This window comes from Pseudoliparis swirei, chromosome 23 (assembly GCF_029220125.1).
Source record: "Pseudoliparis swirei isolate HS2019 ecotype Mariana Trench chromosome 23, NWPU_hadal_v1, whole genome shotgun sequence".
Taxonomy (NCBI): Eukaryota; Metazoa; Chordata; class Actinopteri; order Perciformes; family Liparidae; genus Pseudoliparis; species Pseudoliparis swirei.
Genome location: NC_079410.1, coordinates 18,008,007 through 18,021,471, shown reverse-complemented (window position 1 = coordinate 18,021,471; position 13,465 = coordinate 18,008,007). Strand labels below are relative to the sequence as shown.

The window sequence follows — 13,465 nt, the reverse complement described above, 5'->3', positions numbered from 1 at the left end:
TTTTGTTTCTGCAAGAGACCAAGTACAGCACCAGATAAATGATCAGCATGTGTGAAAATTGGTCCCCATGTAAAATTGGCAGATGGCACTAATAGTGTAAGATGTGCTTCAGTCTTGCTGTTGGGATTTTGTGACCTTAAGTAAGGTGCAAAGGGAGGATGGTAAGAGATCATTACTTCCAATTAAACTTAAGACAAAAGAGAGGCATGGCAAAACATATGTAAATAGATAAGCACCCGCCTATCATCTGCTATTTCAGTTTGAGGTCCACAACAGGTTTTAACTACTGGCTACCTATTCTATTATTACAGGGTATCTATGTTTGGGAGGAATTTAAAGACAAATTATACGATAGTTATTATTCACTGTACCTATTCTATTCCTACTATTACAGGATACAGTATGGTCATAACTGAGCAAAAATGTGTGCAGATATCGTAATATAATTATGTTGAGTATATATAAACCTTGTTGGAGAAGCTTTGTTCTTCAGCAGTGAACAAGCAGAGGAAGGAGAAGAGGAACAAGACGCTCAAAGGACGTGTCGTAGAGTGGCAAAGGTCTTAAAGGACTAGTGCAGGCCTATTCAACTAGCGGCCCGCGGGCCGCATGCGGCCCGTTTGAGTTTAACTCTGGCCCGCAAGACTGCCTGCAAATCACTATAGCTTGGTAAGAAAAAATAAAACTGACGGACACGCCTCTTTTATACATTGAGACATCTAACCCAGAGCCATCGAATTTCACTGTTGCCTACAGGTTCACAAAGACATATGGCTCACCTTCTCACAACTCTTTGCTCTGTTACTTCATGAAAACAATTTCCATTTACAGACATCCGCACAGACCAACTTTGTGGATGAGTCGTTGATTTCATATTAATATTCTGATTGTGAGAATGTTTTAATGACGATAGATTCTCCATATTACTATTGTTCTTACGCTCTTTTCTTGTAAGTTTTAGTTTGCATCAAGTGATCTGATATCTGTGTCCCATGAATCACGTGTAGTTGGTAATAATTAATTGATCTGTCCACATTTATAACTCACACAACTTCCCCTGTCAATGGTAAGATAATCAAAGGTCACTGAATGTTGTTTCTTCAGACTCTGATGATTGAAGAATCGAGGGAAAACAAGTCTGATGATTTTCAGCAGGGTTGTGGTTGTATTGGCTTCCTCACAGATTATCCAAACTTTTAATAGCTTGATCCTTGGAGTATCTTTTCCACTGACTTGGAATTTGACCATCGCTCTGGAATTTTAATGTATAGTGGTCCTCCAGTTGCTTCTCAAATCGACTCACAAACCATTTCCAATATTCCAGCGCAGACTTATCAGACGTAATGTCCCATGTAGCGAAACGTGGGCCAGCAGTTCGGTACTTTTTATAGGGAATGAGCACTTTTTCATCACCAGTTGGGTGGAAACTTCTATCACTTGCAACATTTGTTGTGCAGAACTCAATAGAAATTTCCACAGAGTTTATTACGTGCATCCCATTAACTGCCACACTTCGATGAAAAGGCACGCTGTGGTCCTCGTCGTGATTAGTTACGGTGTTGGTGCAAACGGCCGAACAGAACGGACACTTTACCCAGCAGTAGCTTTCCAGTTGATCGATGTGCATTTGCTCAGGCTTCAGCTGGAATTTCTTGATCTCATCCAGGGAGAGGCTGTTCAACTCCTCTATGATGGATACGTGACCCTTCTCTATCTCTTGTTTAAGAAAGTCAAAGTCCTTTATGTCACTGAAGCTTTGACAACAAGCCGTGTTGAATGTTAGCTCATCTTTTAGCAAACTGACAAATTCCTTCACCCACATGTTTAGGCCTCCTTCTTTTCCTCTATTCTTTTCCTTTTCTGTTGCAGTAATTAAAGCTCCACTCACCTCTTGTTTGACTCTTTTAACATTTTCCTTAAATTTTTCCAGTACTTTCTCTTTTTTGTCTTTGAAGATGTATTCCTGTACTGCTTCTCTTATATATGACTTAGCTTGCTCCTTTGGGTTTTGGATGTAGGTGATGAAGTTGTTAAAGTCCTCTTTGTCTGCAAGTGACTTCAACATATGTTTCTCAAATTTTGACCTGTTCCCATTGAATGCTGGGAAATTGCTCTTCATCACATTAGCGAGATCATTGGAAGTCCTGTTACAGACGGCCTTAACAGTGGAACTCTTCAGCTTGTCACAGATCAGTTCTCCAAGCACAACAGCAGATGAGCTTCCTTTGCAGCATGTTTTGAAAATGCTGTAGTTTTTTCTATAATGGTTTATTTAATAAGGGACAGTGCACATTGATAAAAACTTTGCAGTAAATGTGCCAGAGTTAGCCAAGAGGCTATTTTTCATCTGTAGTCCCAATGTTGCTGATGTTAAGAACAAACCTAAAAACATAGTAGTGCTCTTTCTTGCTTTCCACATAGGAGTGTGCATCATTTTTCACTTTGAATTCTTTGTGGGACTCTGACAGCCAGCTCCATGCTCTGTGAAATACATACAGTAAGAGATCCACTGTGAACTCCTTCTTTAGAGCATATTTCTTTTGTGATTCAAATTGTGTCACTCTTCGCTTTACATTGTTGGCCACTTCTTGCAAGTGAGTTGCACTGTAGCCTTCTGTAGCGACAGGTTTGCCCTTAATTGAGTCAAGGGCCTGTTGTTCAACGTCGTCAATGAAGGATCTGATCACTTCCTGTTCTTTAAACGGAAAACGCTCCGTAAAGTAATCGCTCACTTTTCCCAAAAATCCCAAGACTGTGTGACCAACAGTAGAACTGTTTCCCTTTCCTGTAGTGTTACATTGTTGGCCTGTGCTACACTGATCGCGATGCTTGGTCTGAGATACATAAGGAGTGTAATCACCAGCCATTGCTATTTGTTTGTATCTGGCACTTCTTCTGGATTCATCGATGAGAGAATATTCAAAACCAAGCTCCCGGAGGACTGTTGATTGATCTTCGTCATAGTTGATGTCCTCAATAGGTTTTGTATCTGCAATTAGTTCTTGAACCAAGTCCCTCCAAACACAGTTGAACTGCTCTTCAAGTTCCTTTTCATCTTTGTTCTGGTCCTTTAACTGATGAGCGAGTTCTCTGCTCTTTTCTAGCAGCTTGTTCTCAAACTCTGTCTTCTTAGCATCAAGCTTTCTACAAGCACGTTTCTGCACGATGACTTCATCCAGTTTTCTTTTAACTCCTCCCACTTGTTCATCATGAAACTCCTTGATTTTGCTTTCAAATCGGCCTCGCCACTGAACCAACATTTCTTTGTCTGTGTCATGATCAAAGTATGTTACCATTGCGTTTTTGATTTCCTCATAGGTTTCATTTGATAGTTTATGAAGATGACTGAGCTGGACCTCGGCAAGTGTTCCCTCTCCAATTTTCTGAAGATACCCGTTCTTAATGGTCTCCAACTTGCTCCTCAGGCTCCAGGTCCAGTTCCCATACTGGACCTCAAGTTTTCTGAACGTTGCAACTTCAAGTGTGTTTTTGAAACTGAAAACAAATTCTTCGTTCATCAGGGCGTTCCACAGGTCCTTAATTTTGCTTTTGAACTGCGAGAGAGTAATCCCAGCTGACTGCGAAGCTTTTGAGAGGATGATGGTCTTCAGCTCTTGGACACTCTCACTATAACCTGGATTTGGAGGAGCCATCGGTGGACTTCCCTCCCAAAGCTGGGCAAAGTATTTCACATCTTTCTGCACATCAAATGCAATGATGTCACTGAAGCACTCGGCAACACAAACCTCCTCTTTGGCTGCTAGTTGGGTCATCTTGTCCAGTTTTTCTAGCAGCCGTCGCTTCCCATCCATGTTTTTCTCTGTGGCAGCAATATCTGTAACATTCTGGTGAACAAACACACAACTTGGAGAAAGTTTAATTTTCTTCATCCTCATGAAAGCCTGAACCACAATCTGCAGAACATCTTGCATCTCAGCCGGATTCTCTCCAAAGATGTTGATCAGTGTCATGTTGCCCAGACCAACCACAAATGTTGCCAGTTCATTGTCATGTTGGAGAGTGGCGTTACCTTCCAACTCAAGAGCACGCAGTCCTTCAGTGTCCACCACCAGCATGTAGTCAAACTGAAAGTCTTTCTTGATCTCCACTGACACTTCCATCAGCTGCATGAAGGCACCTTTGGTGCACCTGCCAGCACTCACTGCAAACTGCAACCCAAACATGGCATTCAGCATGGTTGATTTTCCACTGCTTTGTACGCCTAACACTGACAAAACAAAAACTCTCTTGTCACCCAGTTTCTTGATGACTTCATCTAAAATACCAGAGATCCATGTTAAAGGTACATGACCTGCATCACCATCCATCAGCTCCATTGGTTGTCCTGATATCATCAGCTCTGCAGCCAGCTCAGGGTATTTAGACCAGTCAGTCTGGTCACTCTTTGGTTGTTTCTCTAGAGCTGCATGAGCTTCATAGATCTGTCCCATTTCTCTGAAGATGTGCTCCAAGCCAAACGTTGCTGACTGCACTTTTGTTGATATTTCATTGAGCTCAGTTTGCTTTCTTTTTAGCTGAGCAGTGTCCTGCTCCTTCTTCTTCAAGGCCAAGAGCTCAGCCCACTTTTCATCATAGGTTTGGAGAATTGAAGAGAGATCGTCTGTGGAGAGGGCATCTATTAAGATCTGAGTCCATTTCAGAAAATACTCTTTTTCTGTTGCTGACGAAGATGAGAGGCTTTCAATGAACACTGTCATCGGTTCACTACAGGAAGCGTTGCATTGAGCCTGACGTATTTGCTTCAGTTTATCTTGCTTTTGACATTTCTCAAGCTCAATGTTTCCTTTGAGGTGATACAGCTCTTTGTTGATTTTGCACCATTCATGCCACAGTTTGCCTTGACAGGAAAGATATGTATCTTTGATCTTTGAAACATCCATCTTCTGAAGCAAGTCCACCATTTTCATTGCAGCAGATTTTCCTTTTTGGCAGACTTCGTCATCTTCATCCACTTTGACTCCAGAAACTTCAGCCATGGATTCAAGCTGGAAGGATGAATGTGGTCCAGACAAAATCTTTACAAGGATTTTTTTCAGTTCTTCAGAAACACCTGACTGGCTTCGACCCTTTAAACCCATTTTGTATTTTCCCTTTTTCATCTGGACAGCACCACCATCTTTTTCAGCAATGAGAATAATGAGAGGTTTTGGAGACTTGTAAAGGGCTGAGATAACCGAAGCGCTTTTGTCACCTTGTTCCAGAGTTGGTACAAGAACAACATTGACTGAAGATTTGTCAGTCAGTATGTCACGCTGTTGAACAACTGACACAGCATCACCATGAAGATTACAGAAGGCAATGCAGTCAGTGAAGGCATCATTGGCTTTTCCAGCTGGGCAGTACCATGCAATCTCTGCCACACCATCCATCAGATGGCGAGACCTGGTGCTACCTGGGCAGTCTCTGTGGAAGAAGGTGTTGTGACGATCGTTGATCAAAGTGTTCATCAGCTGAGATTTGGACACGGATGGTGAACCCAGGCGGAGGAATGACACCAAGGGTGTGTCCGCTTTGCAGATGGGCATACTCTTCATGGTGACACAGTTTGAGTTATCTTTCATTTCAGTTATCTTCCATGTTTTTCTTATTTGTCTGAATGTCCACAGAGGACAGTGAATCTCCATTGTGACGGGGTCAGGAACAAGGAAAGGTAAGGCGTACTGACATTGTGATAGCTTCGTAATCATGTTCTGCTTCAAAAAGCTGTCTGAGCAGTGAAATACTGCCATTTGAACGTCCATTGGATGCACGTGAGTCTTGACTTTGGATTGATCAAAGTCAACATTGGTGCTGAAAAGAGCAGCATCATCATCATCATCATCATCATCATCGTCTGTATCATCAGTGACGGACTCTTCAACAGGGTTTGAGTGGCTCACCTCAGGACTGTCCTGTCTCACAGGAATATATCGGGCTCTATAGTCCAGCATCATCAACCTCTGAAGGAAAGTATGAGCTACATCTCTCTCAGACGTGTCATGTTCCTGTTTCACAGGTGGACCTACTTTGAGAAAATCTGCTTGTGACAATTTCTGTTGCCGTTTTTCTCGAAGCTGAAGTCTGTCAAGCAGTGTTTCCATTTCTTTGTCGTATTGTTTCTTCCGTTTGATCCCTCCTGGATACCCCACTGACTCCTGTTAACAAGTAAATAAACATGTAATGTATGTAGAACATTATAATAACATTGGGATATAAAGTAAATAGTCATAAAAGTCATAAATGTTGAGTTCCTTACCTTATGAATGTTTCTACTCATATCCATATTAAAAGGTACCTGCCGTAGAATAATTAACCTTGTGAGACGAGGCATGAGACAAGCTCTACATTTTGAAACTAAAATGTGATTGATAATAATTTGTAATGTTGACTTTTTCCTAGAAGGGTGCTATTCGAAAATAGTTTTACCTCTTTCAGCTGCAGCTGATTCTACAGGCTCTTTTCAGATTCTCCTCTCCCTGTATCGTCATCATTCAACATCAGCACGTTGTTTCACCGGCTCACACTGAGAAAACAAATCATTTCACTCAACATCAGTGAACCACCGATCTCGTGAATCGTCCCCTTCATGCTGTTAAGTGGCAAAGAGCGATTCACTGTCCCAACAATAGCCTGGATGGGCATTGGGGCGGGTGCATTGTCAGCCAAGCGGCAGGCCAAGGTGGGGAACTTGGGGTTCCAACCCCTGGCATCGCACACTGGCTTTAGACGTGGAATCATGGCCGTACCCACCATTGAAGTCCATAAAGTCCATAAAGTCCGGACCTTTGTATTTTCAAAGATGACCTCGGCCCTATTTCTCGTACGTGGTTCTACAAAGTCGATCAAATGTCCTATTATTCAGCTTAAATTAACCCGATGATTGAAATCAGGCTATCTCGGTTTCTGAAAGGCTGATCTTGTTAATTCGAACCAGACGTCAGTACTCAGGATGATCGCACGTGCCCGTCCTACATCAAAAGGTGGAAGCGTCGATCACAGAAACCATGATTTTCTAACAGCAGAATGGCAAATAATCTGAAACGAAAGGCCTCTTTTTTCTCGGCTCACGAGCAGAAGAAGATTATGAACGCATTTGAAGAATTCCAGACCATAATCTTGGAACATCTAACACCGCTGTGAAGGCTAAACAAGAAGCATGGTAACATATATATATATATATATATATATATATATATATATATGTGTATATACATGTATGTGGAGATGAATCTGTGTACGGGCCAGGGAATGAATGAACACATCCAGAAGTTTCTAAAGCGCAAAATAAACTTCATGAACAGCTCGGCATACGGCGGCTTTCCAGATGTTCTGCATTGCCGAAATCGAAAAACAATGTACAACAATGTACCACACTGAACAATAATGTACAACACTGTACCACACTGAACAATGATGTACAACAATGTACCACACAGAACAACAATGAACAACAATGTACCACACTGAACAACAATGTACAACAATGTACCACACAGAACAACAATGAACAACAATGTACCACACTGAACAATAATGAACAACAATGTACCACACTGAACAACAATGTACCACACAGAACAACAATGAACAACAATGTACCACACTGAACAACAATGTACAACAATGTACCACACAGAACAACAATGAACAACAATGTACCACACTGAACAACAATGTACAACAATGTACAACAATGTACAACAATGTACAACAATGTACAACAATGTACAACAATGTACAACAATGTACAACAATGTACAACAATGTACCACTTGCAAAAAAGCGCGACACTGCATACAGTCTGTGAGTCAACGCCCGCTGCGGCGTGTGGTGTTCAATGTGCTCGAGAAGGTCTGTAAATAAATGATTCCTTGTGGGCAGAATGAAAAGCGCTCGTAGAGGAAGTATATAGGTCATCATGACGTGATAAGAACTCTCTCCCTATAAAACATTAATCTCACTAATATCGCTGCTTCATCAACGAGGAAGTGAGCGTGGCCAGCTTATCCAGCTGCAGTGAATGAGCCTGTGATGGAGCAGGTTCACATTTGTGGATGTGTTGCTATGGTGATTTTGCCAAATTTGTTTAGTGGAACCGAAAAGCCTCACTTATCCTGAACATTATCCAACTAACTACGTTAGCCGGGGCCAAGAAATAGACGAGACATGAGGCCCAGTTCATCTGATTGCTTGTGTGTGTTTTTATGTGTGTGTGTTGACGTGGACAAAGTGGAAGATCTTGTCGATACTACAAAATCTTTCCTCGACATGGTGGTTTCTTTGATTTAAAAAATCAAAAAAGACATTGTCAAAGGTTGTTTTTCTATACACATGATAAAACCAAATTACCATCACATAACCAAATCCTAGTAATTGGGTTGTGGGAGGAAACTGTGCGACACAAGGACACACGGGGAAAACCCACCAAGTACAGAGAGCTGGGACTCAACATATCAGATGATCCTGTATGACAGGTGAGCGGTTAACCACTTAACAATGCGGCTTAACCCTCCTGTTATGTTGCAAGTCAAATTGTATAAAACTCCATCTCTATCCTGGGACACTAATGTAGGGGTTTCTTTCATGTCTCTCCTAATAAATATGCTACTATAGGATTTGTAATAGACTGACTGACTGAGTGACACACCCTGTTTCATCACAATGTCAGACGCACACTCTTTCTAACGACCTCACCTGTATAAGAAATACGGATAGAAGTGGCCCTGACAAATAACAACACAAGTTAATACTATTCTGAAGTAAGTAACTTAGGAATATGAATATGAATCTCATAAAATAAAAACGTACAGACAGATACAATTACAATGTTGAATAAACTCACCTCTGAGTTGCATTTGCTCCTCTGGTCTCTGTAGCTGCGCTGCCTTGGTACAAATCTTGATGTGTGATGTGTTGAGCTGAAGAGTTCAGCATCTCTCCTTCTTTTAAAGTATTGATAACAAAAAGCGAAAGTAGGACAGGCCTGACTCATTCTGCAAAACCTGATAACTCAATGTTGATAACACAAAATGAATCATTCATAACCAAACACAGTACAACGCACAGTTGTTAAGTTATCATTTATATTGTGAAATGGTTCAATGTAACAATTATAAAACAGAATTATGACCTGATTCACCCTAGCCCAACAAAAGTGATGTGATATGATACGATAAGCATAACCCAAGAACTCTGTGTGCACTTTATCAGTTAATTATTGATGAGAAATGTGAATGTGAAAGTCCAACTGCCCTAACTCATGATTTACGTGAAACCATGTGACTTCAAGCTACTTGCAAAGCTACAGAAATCTACAAATTCAGACTTGCTTATTAAACTATTAAATACATTGGCGGCTGGCCCCACCCACCTTGAGCTTTAAAAAAAATATATATAGAAATTCTTGGATACAAATGGGACTTTATCCTCTGAAAGAAGGAACTCCCAGTGATTTTATTTATAAATGGAACTCCAAAACCATATCCAACAGGACAGATAATCCTAATTTGAAAATATTAATCAAAACATGGTACGAAGTAAAAAGAAAATCTTGGGCTGAGTTTTAGACTGTCACCAAAAACACCTTTAAGACAAAATGATTCTGGAGACTTGGCATGACAGGAGAATCCAGCACCTGGAAGATTGTTTTGGTAAGGGATGTCTTATGTCTTTTGAAGAACTAAAGAGAAAGTATTACTTGTCCAATAGAACTTTCTTTTGTTACCTCCAGTTAAAATCTTTTTTGAAAACTGTTGGTTTTGGAGGAACAGGAACCACCACCCGGACGGCACTGACTGAAAGAAACAGCGGTAGACTTCTACTTTACATTTATTAGCGTTTTATTCAGAAATAAGGATACAAGTAGACATCATGCATGGACCCCCCTCCGGCTGGTACCTAGAGTATTCAGACCAGAGAGAGGCGCCTTAACAGAGGGCGCGACGGTTTAAATAGCCATCAAGGCCAGTTCTGATTGGCCCAGCGAAGAGAGGGCGGTGTCTTCTCATTGGTTCTTCGTCTCTCTGCCTCCATCGCTGTCGCTCATTCATTGGTCCTTCTCGGCCCGCCAATGAGAGCATATGTTGTGAAAAAGTGTGAGAAAGGAAGAAAGATGGAATTCACATGTAGCTTCCTTGACTGAGCTCGGGAGTTTTCTAAGATAGTCTTATCTCTTCCGAGGTGGAATGCGCTGTGGCGAGAAGGTCGTTTAAACAAAGGGCCCCTTCACGTGTGTGTGTGTGTCATGGGTCAGAGAAAGGCTGTGGTTGAATTCGGATATTAATTGTCAAAGCTGGACCTTTCCTTATCTTATCTGCGCTCAGTAGTTACCTTCGCATTGAAAATGCCGGAAGGTTATGTTTTGATCGCCGTGTATTTATTTATTTGTATGCGTGTTATTCGCAAAACTCAAAAAGTATTGAACCGAATCGCATGAAATTTGGTGGGATGATTGTTTATTATCCGGGGACCAGTTGATTAGATTTTGGGATCGATCGGGTCAAAGGTCAAGGTCAAAGGTCATGAACAGGTCAAAATCTTTCGCAGAACTCAAAAAGTATTAAACCGAATCACATGAAATTTGGTGGGATGATTGTTTATTATCCGGGGACCAGTTGATTAGATTTTGGGATCGATCGGGTCAAAGGTCAAGGTCAAAGGTCATGAACAGGTCAAATCTTCTTGAATCAAATGGAATTTGGTGGGATGATTGGTTATTATCCGGGGACCATTTGATTAGATTTTGGGATCAATCGGGTCAAAGGTCAAGGTCAAGGTCATGGAAAGGTCAAAATCTTTTTTTTACCATAGCACGATACATTTTTGTCCAATTGGCATGCAACTAATGCCAACATGTTCATAATTCAATGCCCAATCTTGTGATATGCGAAGGTATGCGCTCTACCGAGTGCCCGTTCTAGTTGTCTCTGTGGCTCTCCTGTTCATGTGAGCATGAGTGTTGCTTTGTTCTATTCAAATCTAGGGTGAGCGTTGGTGCATAAAGTTCTTTCGTGTGTCACTGTTATCGTCTTTGATTAGTTCAGGCGCTGGATTGCCCTGCTAAAGTTTCTGACCTTCCACAGTGATTTTCCACTTTCCACATAACATTTATGCAAACAATACTAGGCTATGCTAAGCTATAATATATATTCTTTACAAAACCAACCTGGGTCCTGAAATGACTCTACCTGTGTTACCTTATTTGGAAAAAATGCTTCATGAGGGAAATGTGTACAAATGTATTTCTAAAATGTACTCCATGTTGTTAAATGAGGGCCCAAAACCAGCATGACACAGGTCCAGGATGAGATGGGAATCAGACTTGAATATAGCAATTGATGAACAACTCTGGTCAGATTTATGTCAAAACAGTTTGTCAGCAACGGTTAATGCCCGGGACAGACTTGTGCATTATAATTTTCTTCATCAACTGTACTTCACCCCGCAGAAGATACATAAATCCAAACCTGAATTGTCAGAAAAGTTTCAGATGTGGTGTAGAGCAGGGGTCCCCAACCCCCGGGCCGCGGCCCGGTACCGGTCCGCGGCTTGGTTGGAACCGGGCCGCGGGAAAAAAGTGAATAAATAAAGTTTTACATTTTTTTTTTTTTTTATCAGTCGGAAAAATATATTATTTTGAAAAAGGACCGGATACACCCGTGTGTACGTCTGAGCCGCGTTCAGGAGTCTTAAAGTTCGGGTTTATCGCTGCAGGCGAGTCTCACGCGCCGAACCCTCTGCTGGCGGCACATTTCAGTGACAAAGAATCTTAAAACATATTCAACCTGCTCAATGAATTCTGTCACTTCAGGGAAATGACAACTGTTTTCAAGTTGGCCGATAAAGTCGCTGCTGTGTGGGCGAGTGAACAGTGGAATATTCTACATGTTTCAGACGTTGACCGGGTGGAAGAGGCTTTTAAAAGAGTTTGAGCGGTACTCCAACCACAAAAGACCAGACTGCAAAAGAATAGACCTGCAACCCATTTGTAAACAAACCCACCCGGTGAATCGAGCCCGTCCGAGCGAGAAGAAAATGTGTTCGAGATGCAAAGGACGGTGGCCTTAAGGGACATTTCACACAACAACTCTGCCGGTGATCTAATGACAGCGACCAGAACTCGGTTAGGAGCAGCGGACCAAACACACGTCTGTGTCGCCGTCTCCATGAGCGGCTCGTTGCAGGTAAACAAGCGCACGGCTCACACTAATTCGGCGTAATGATGAGTTGTAGTTTTGGCACTTTATGCCCTTCGTATAATTGTATGACGTCATATTTATTACGTCATTTATATTGCCGGTCTGTGAAAATAATTCCTGACATGGAACTGGTCCGTGGCTCAAAAAAGGTTGGGGACCTCTGGTGTAGAGGTTGGCTCCTTCCTACACTGTACCTGGCTTTGCACAAAGGTGAGGTCCTTTTGGTATGACCTATGCCTTAACTAAGATCACAGGGGTTACCTTCCCATTGGACCCTGAGCTGTTTACTGGGAAAACTCACAACTTTCAACGGGTTTTTGACGAAGATCCAAACTAAATTTGTAGAAATTGCTTTATGGCCAGGAAATACATCGCAATGACCTGGAAGTCTGATTCCCGCACTCTCATGGACAGATGGTATGTGGTTGTATCCCTCTTGAAAAAATTACGTATTGTTTTAGAAGGAAATACAAGTTATTTTTGAATATATGGCAGCCTTATTTGGAATACATGGATACAACGCTAACGGTACCATAGTACTGTAAATATTTGGAGCTCTGAATTATGCACTGGGACATTGCGGTATCTCTGCTGTGTCATCATCCTATATGCACCAACCTTTTATTTTTTCTCTTTGGGGAATTATCCATTTACTTTTAATTTTGTACTTGTGTATTTAAATTTGTTTTTCTTTTCCTAACTTGCTGTGTCATTTTCTGTTTAATGTGTTTAATGTAGTACGCTCTGCATTGTGAAAATATTGTGAAAATAAAATATTAAAAAAAAAGAAAATATGAGAACACCAGGACACACATGATAACTCCTCAAGCAGGCATATTGGGCTGCTTGAGGAGGTATCATGTGTGTTTAACAAATATTAATGGGTATATTCCATATCTCCAAAACACAAATATTACCAATTTGTATAATTATTGTGGCTCAAGGTGGGTGGGGCCAGCAGCCACTGTATTTTATGGTTTTATAAGCAAGCCTGTATTTGTAGATTGTTGTAGCTTTGCAAGTAGCTTGAAGTCACATGGTTTCACGTAAATCATGAGTTAGGGCAGTTGGACTTTCACTTTCACATTTCTCATCAATGATTAACCGATAAAGTGCACGCAGAGTTCTTGGCTTGTTATACTTATCGTATCATATCACATCACTTTTGTTGGGCTAGGGTGAATCAGGTGTTGAATTAGACAATTTACTAAAGCAATATGTAAATTAGGAGTTACTAATATACCATAACTTCATACATGTTGTTATGG

The 13,465-nt window shown here is 41.3% G+C and overlaps 2 protein-coding genes across 2 annotated transcripts; both read right to left on the bottom strand.

Moving 5' to 3' along the window:
* Positions 1-31: 31 nt before the first annotated feature.
* On the bottom strand, positions 32-2,260 carry LOC130188594 (interferon-induced very large GTPase 1-like; the record flags this gene model as incomplete). The annotated part of the gene is made up of 1 exon (XM_056406992.1): positions 32-2,260. A coding segment is annotated over one exon (1,083 nt), but the record flags the coding sequence as incomplete, so codon positions are not given.
* Positions 2,184-8,923, bottom strand: LOC130189008 (interferon-induced very large GTPase 1-like). Its single transcript, XM_056407615.1, has 4 exons — positions 8,843-8,923; positions 6,427-6,523; positions 6,257-6,295; positions 2,184-6,155 (listed from the first exon to the last, which is right to left on the bottom strand). Exons 3-4 carry the CDS (start codon positions 6,281-6,283, stop codon positions 2,337-2,339), a joined length of 3,846 nt encoding a protein of 1,281 aa, XP_056263590.1. The 5' UTR covers positions 6,284-6,295; positions 6,427-6,523; positions 8,843-8,923; the 3' UTR covers positions 2,184-2,336.
* Positions 8,924-13,465: the final 4,542 nt, after the last annotated feature.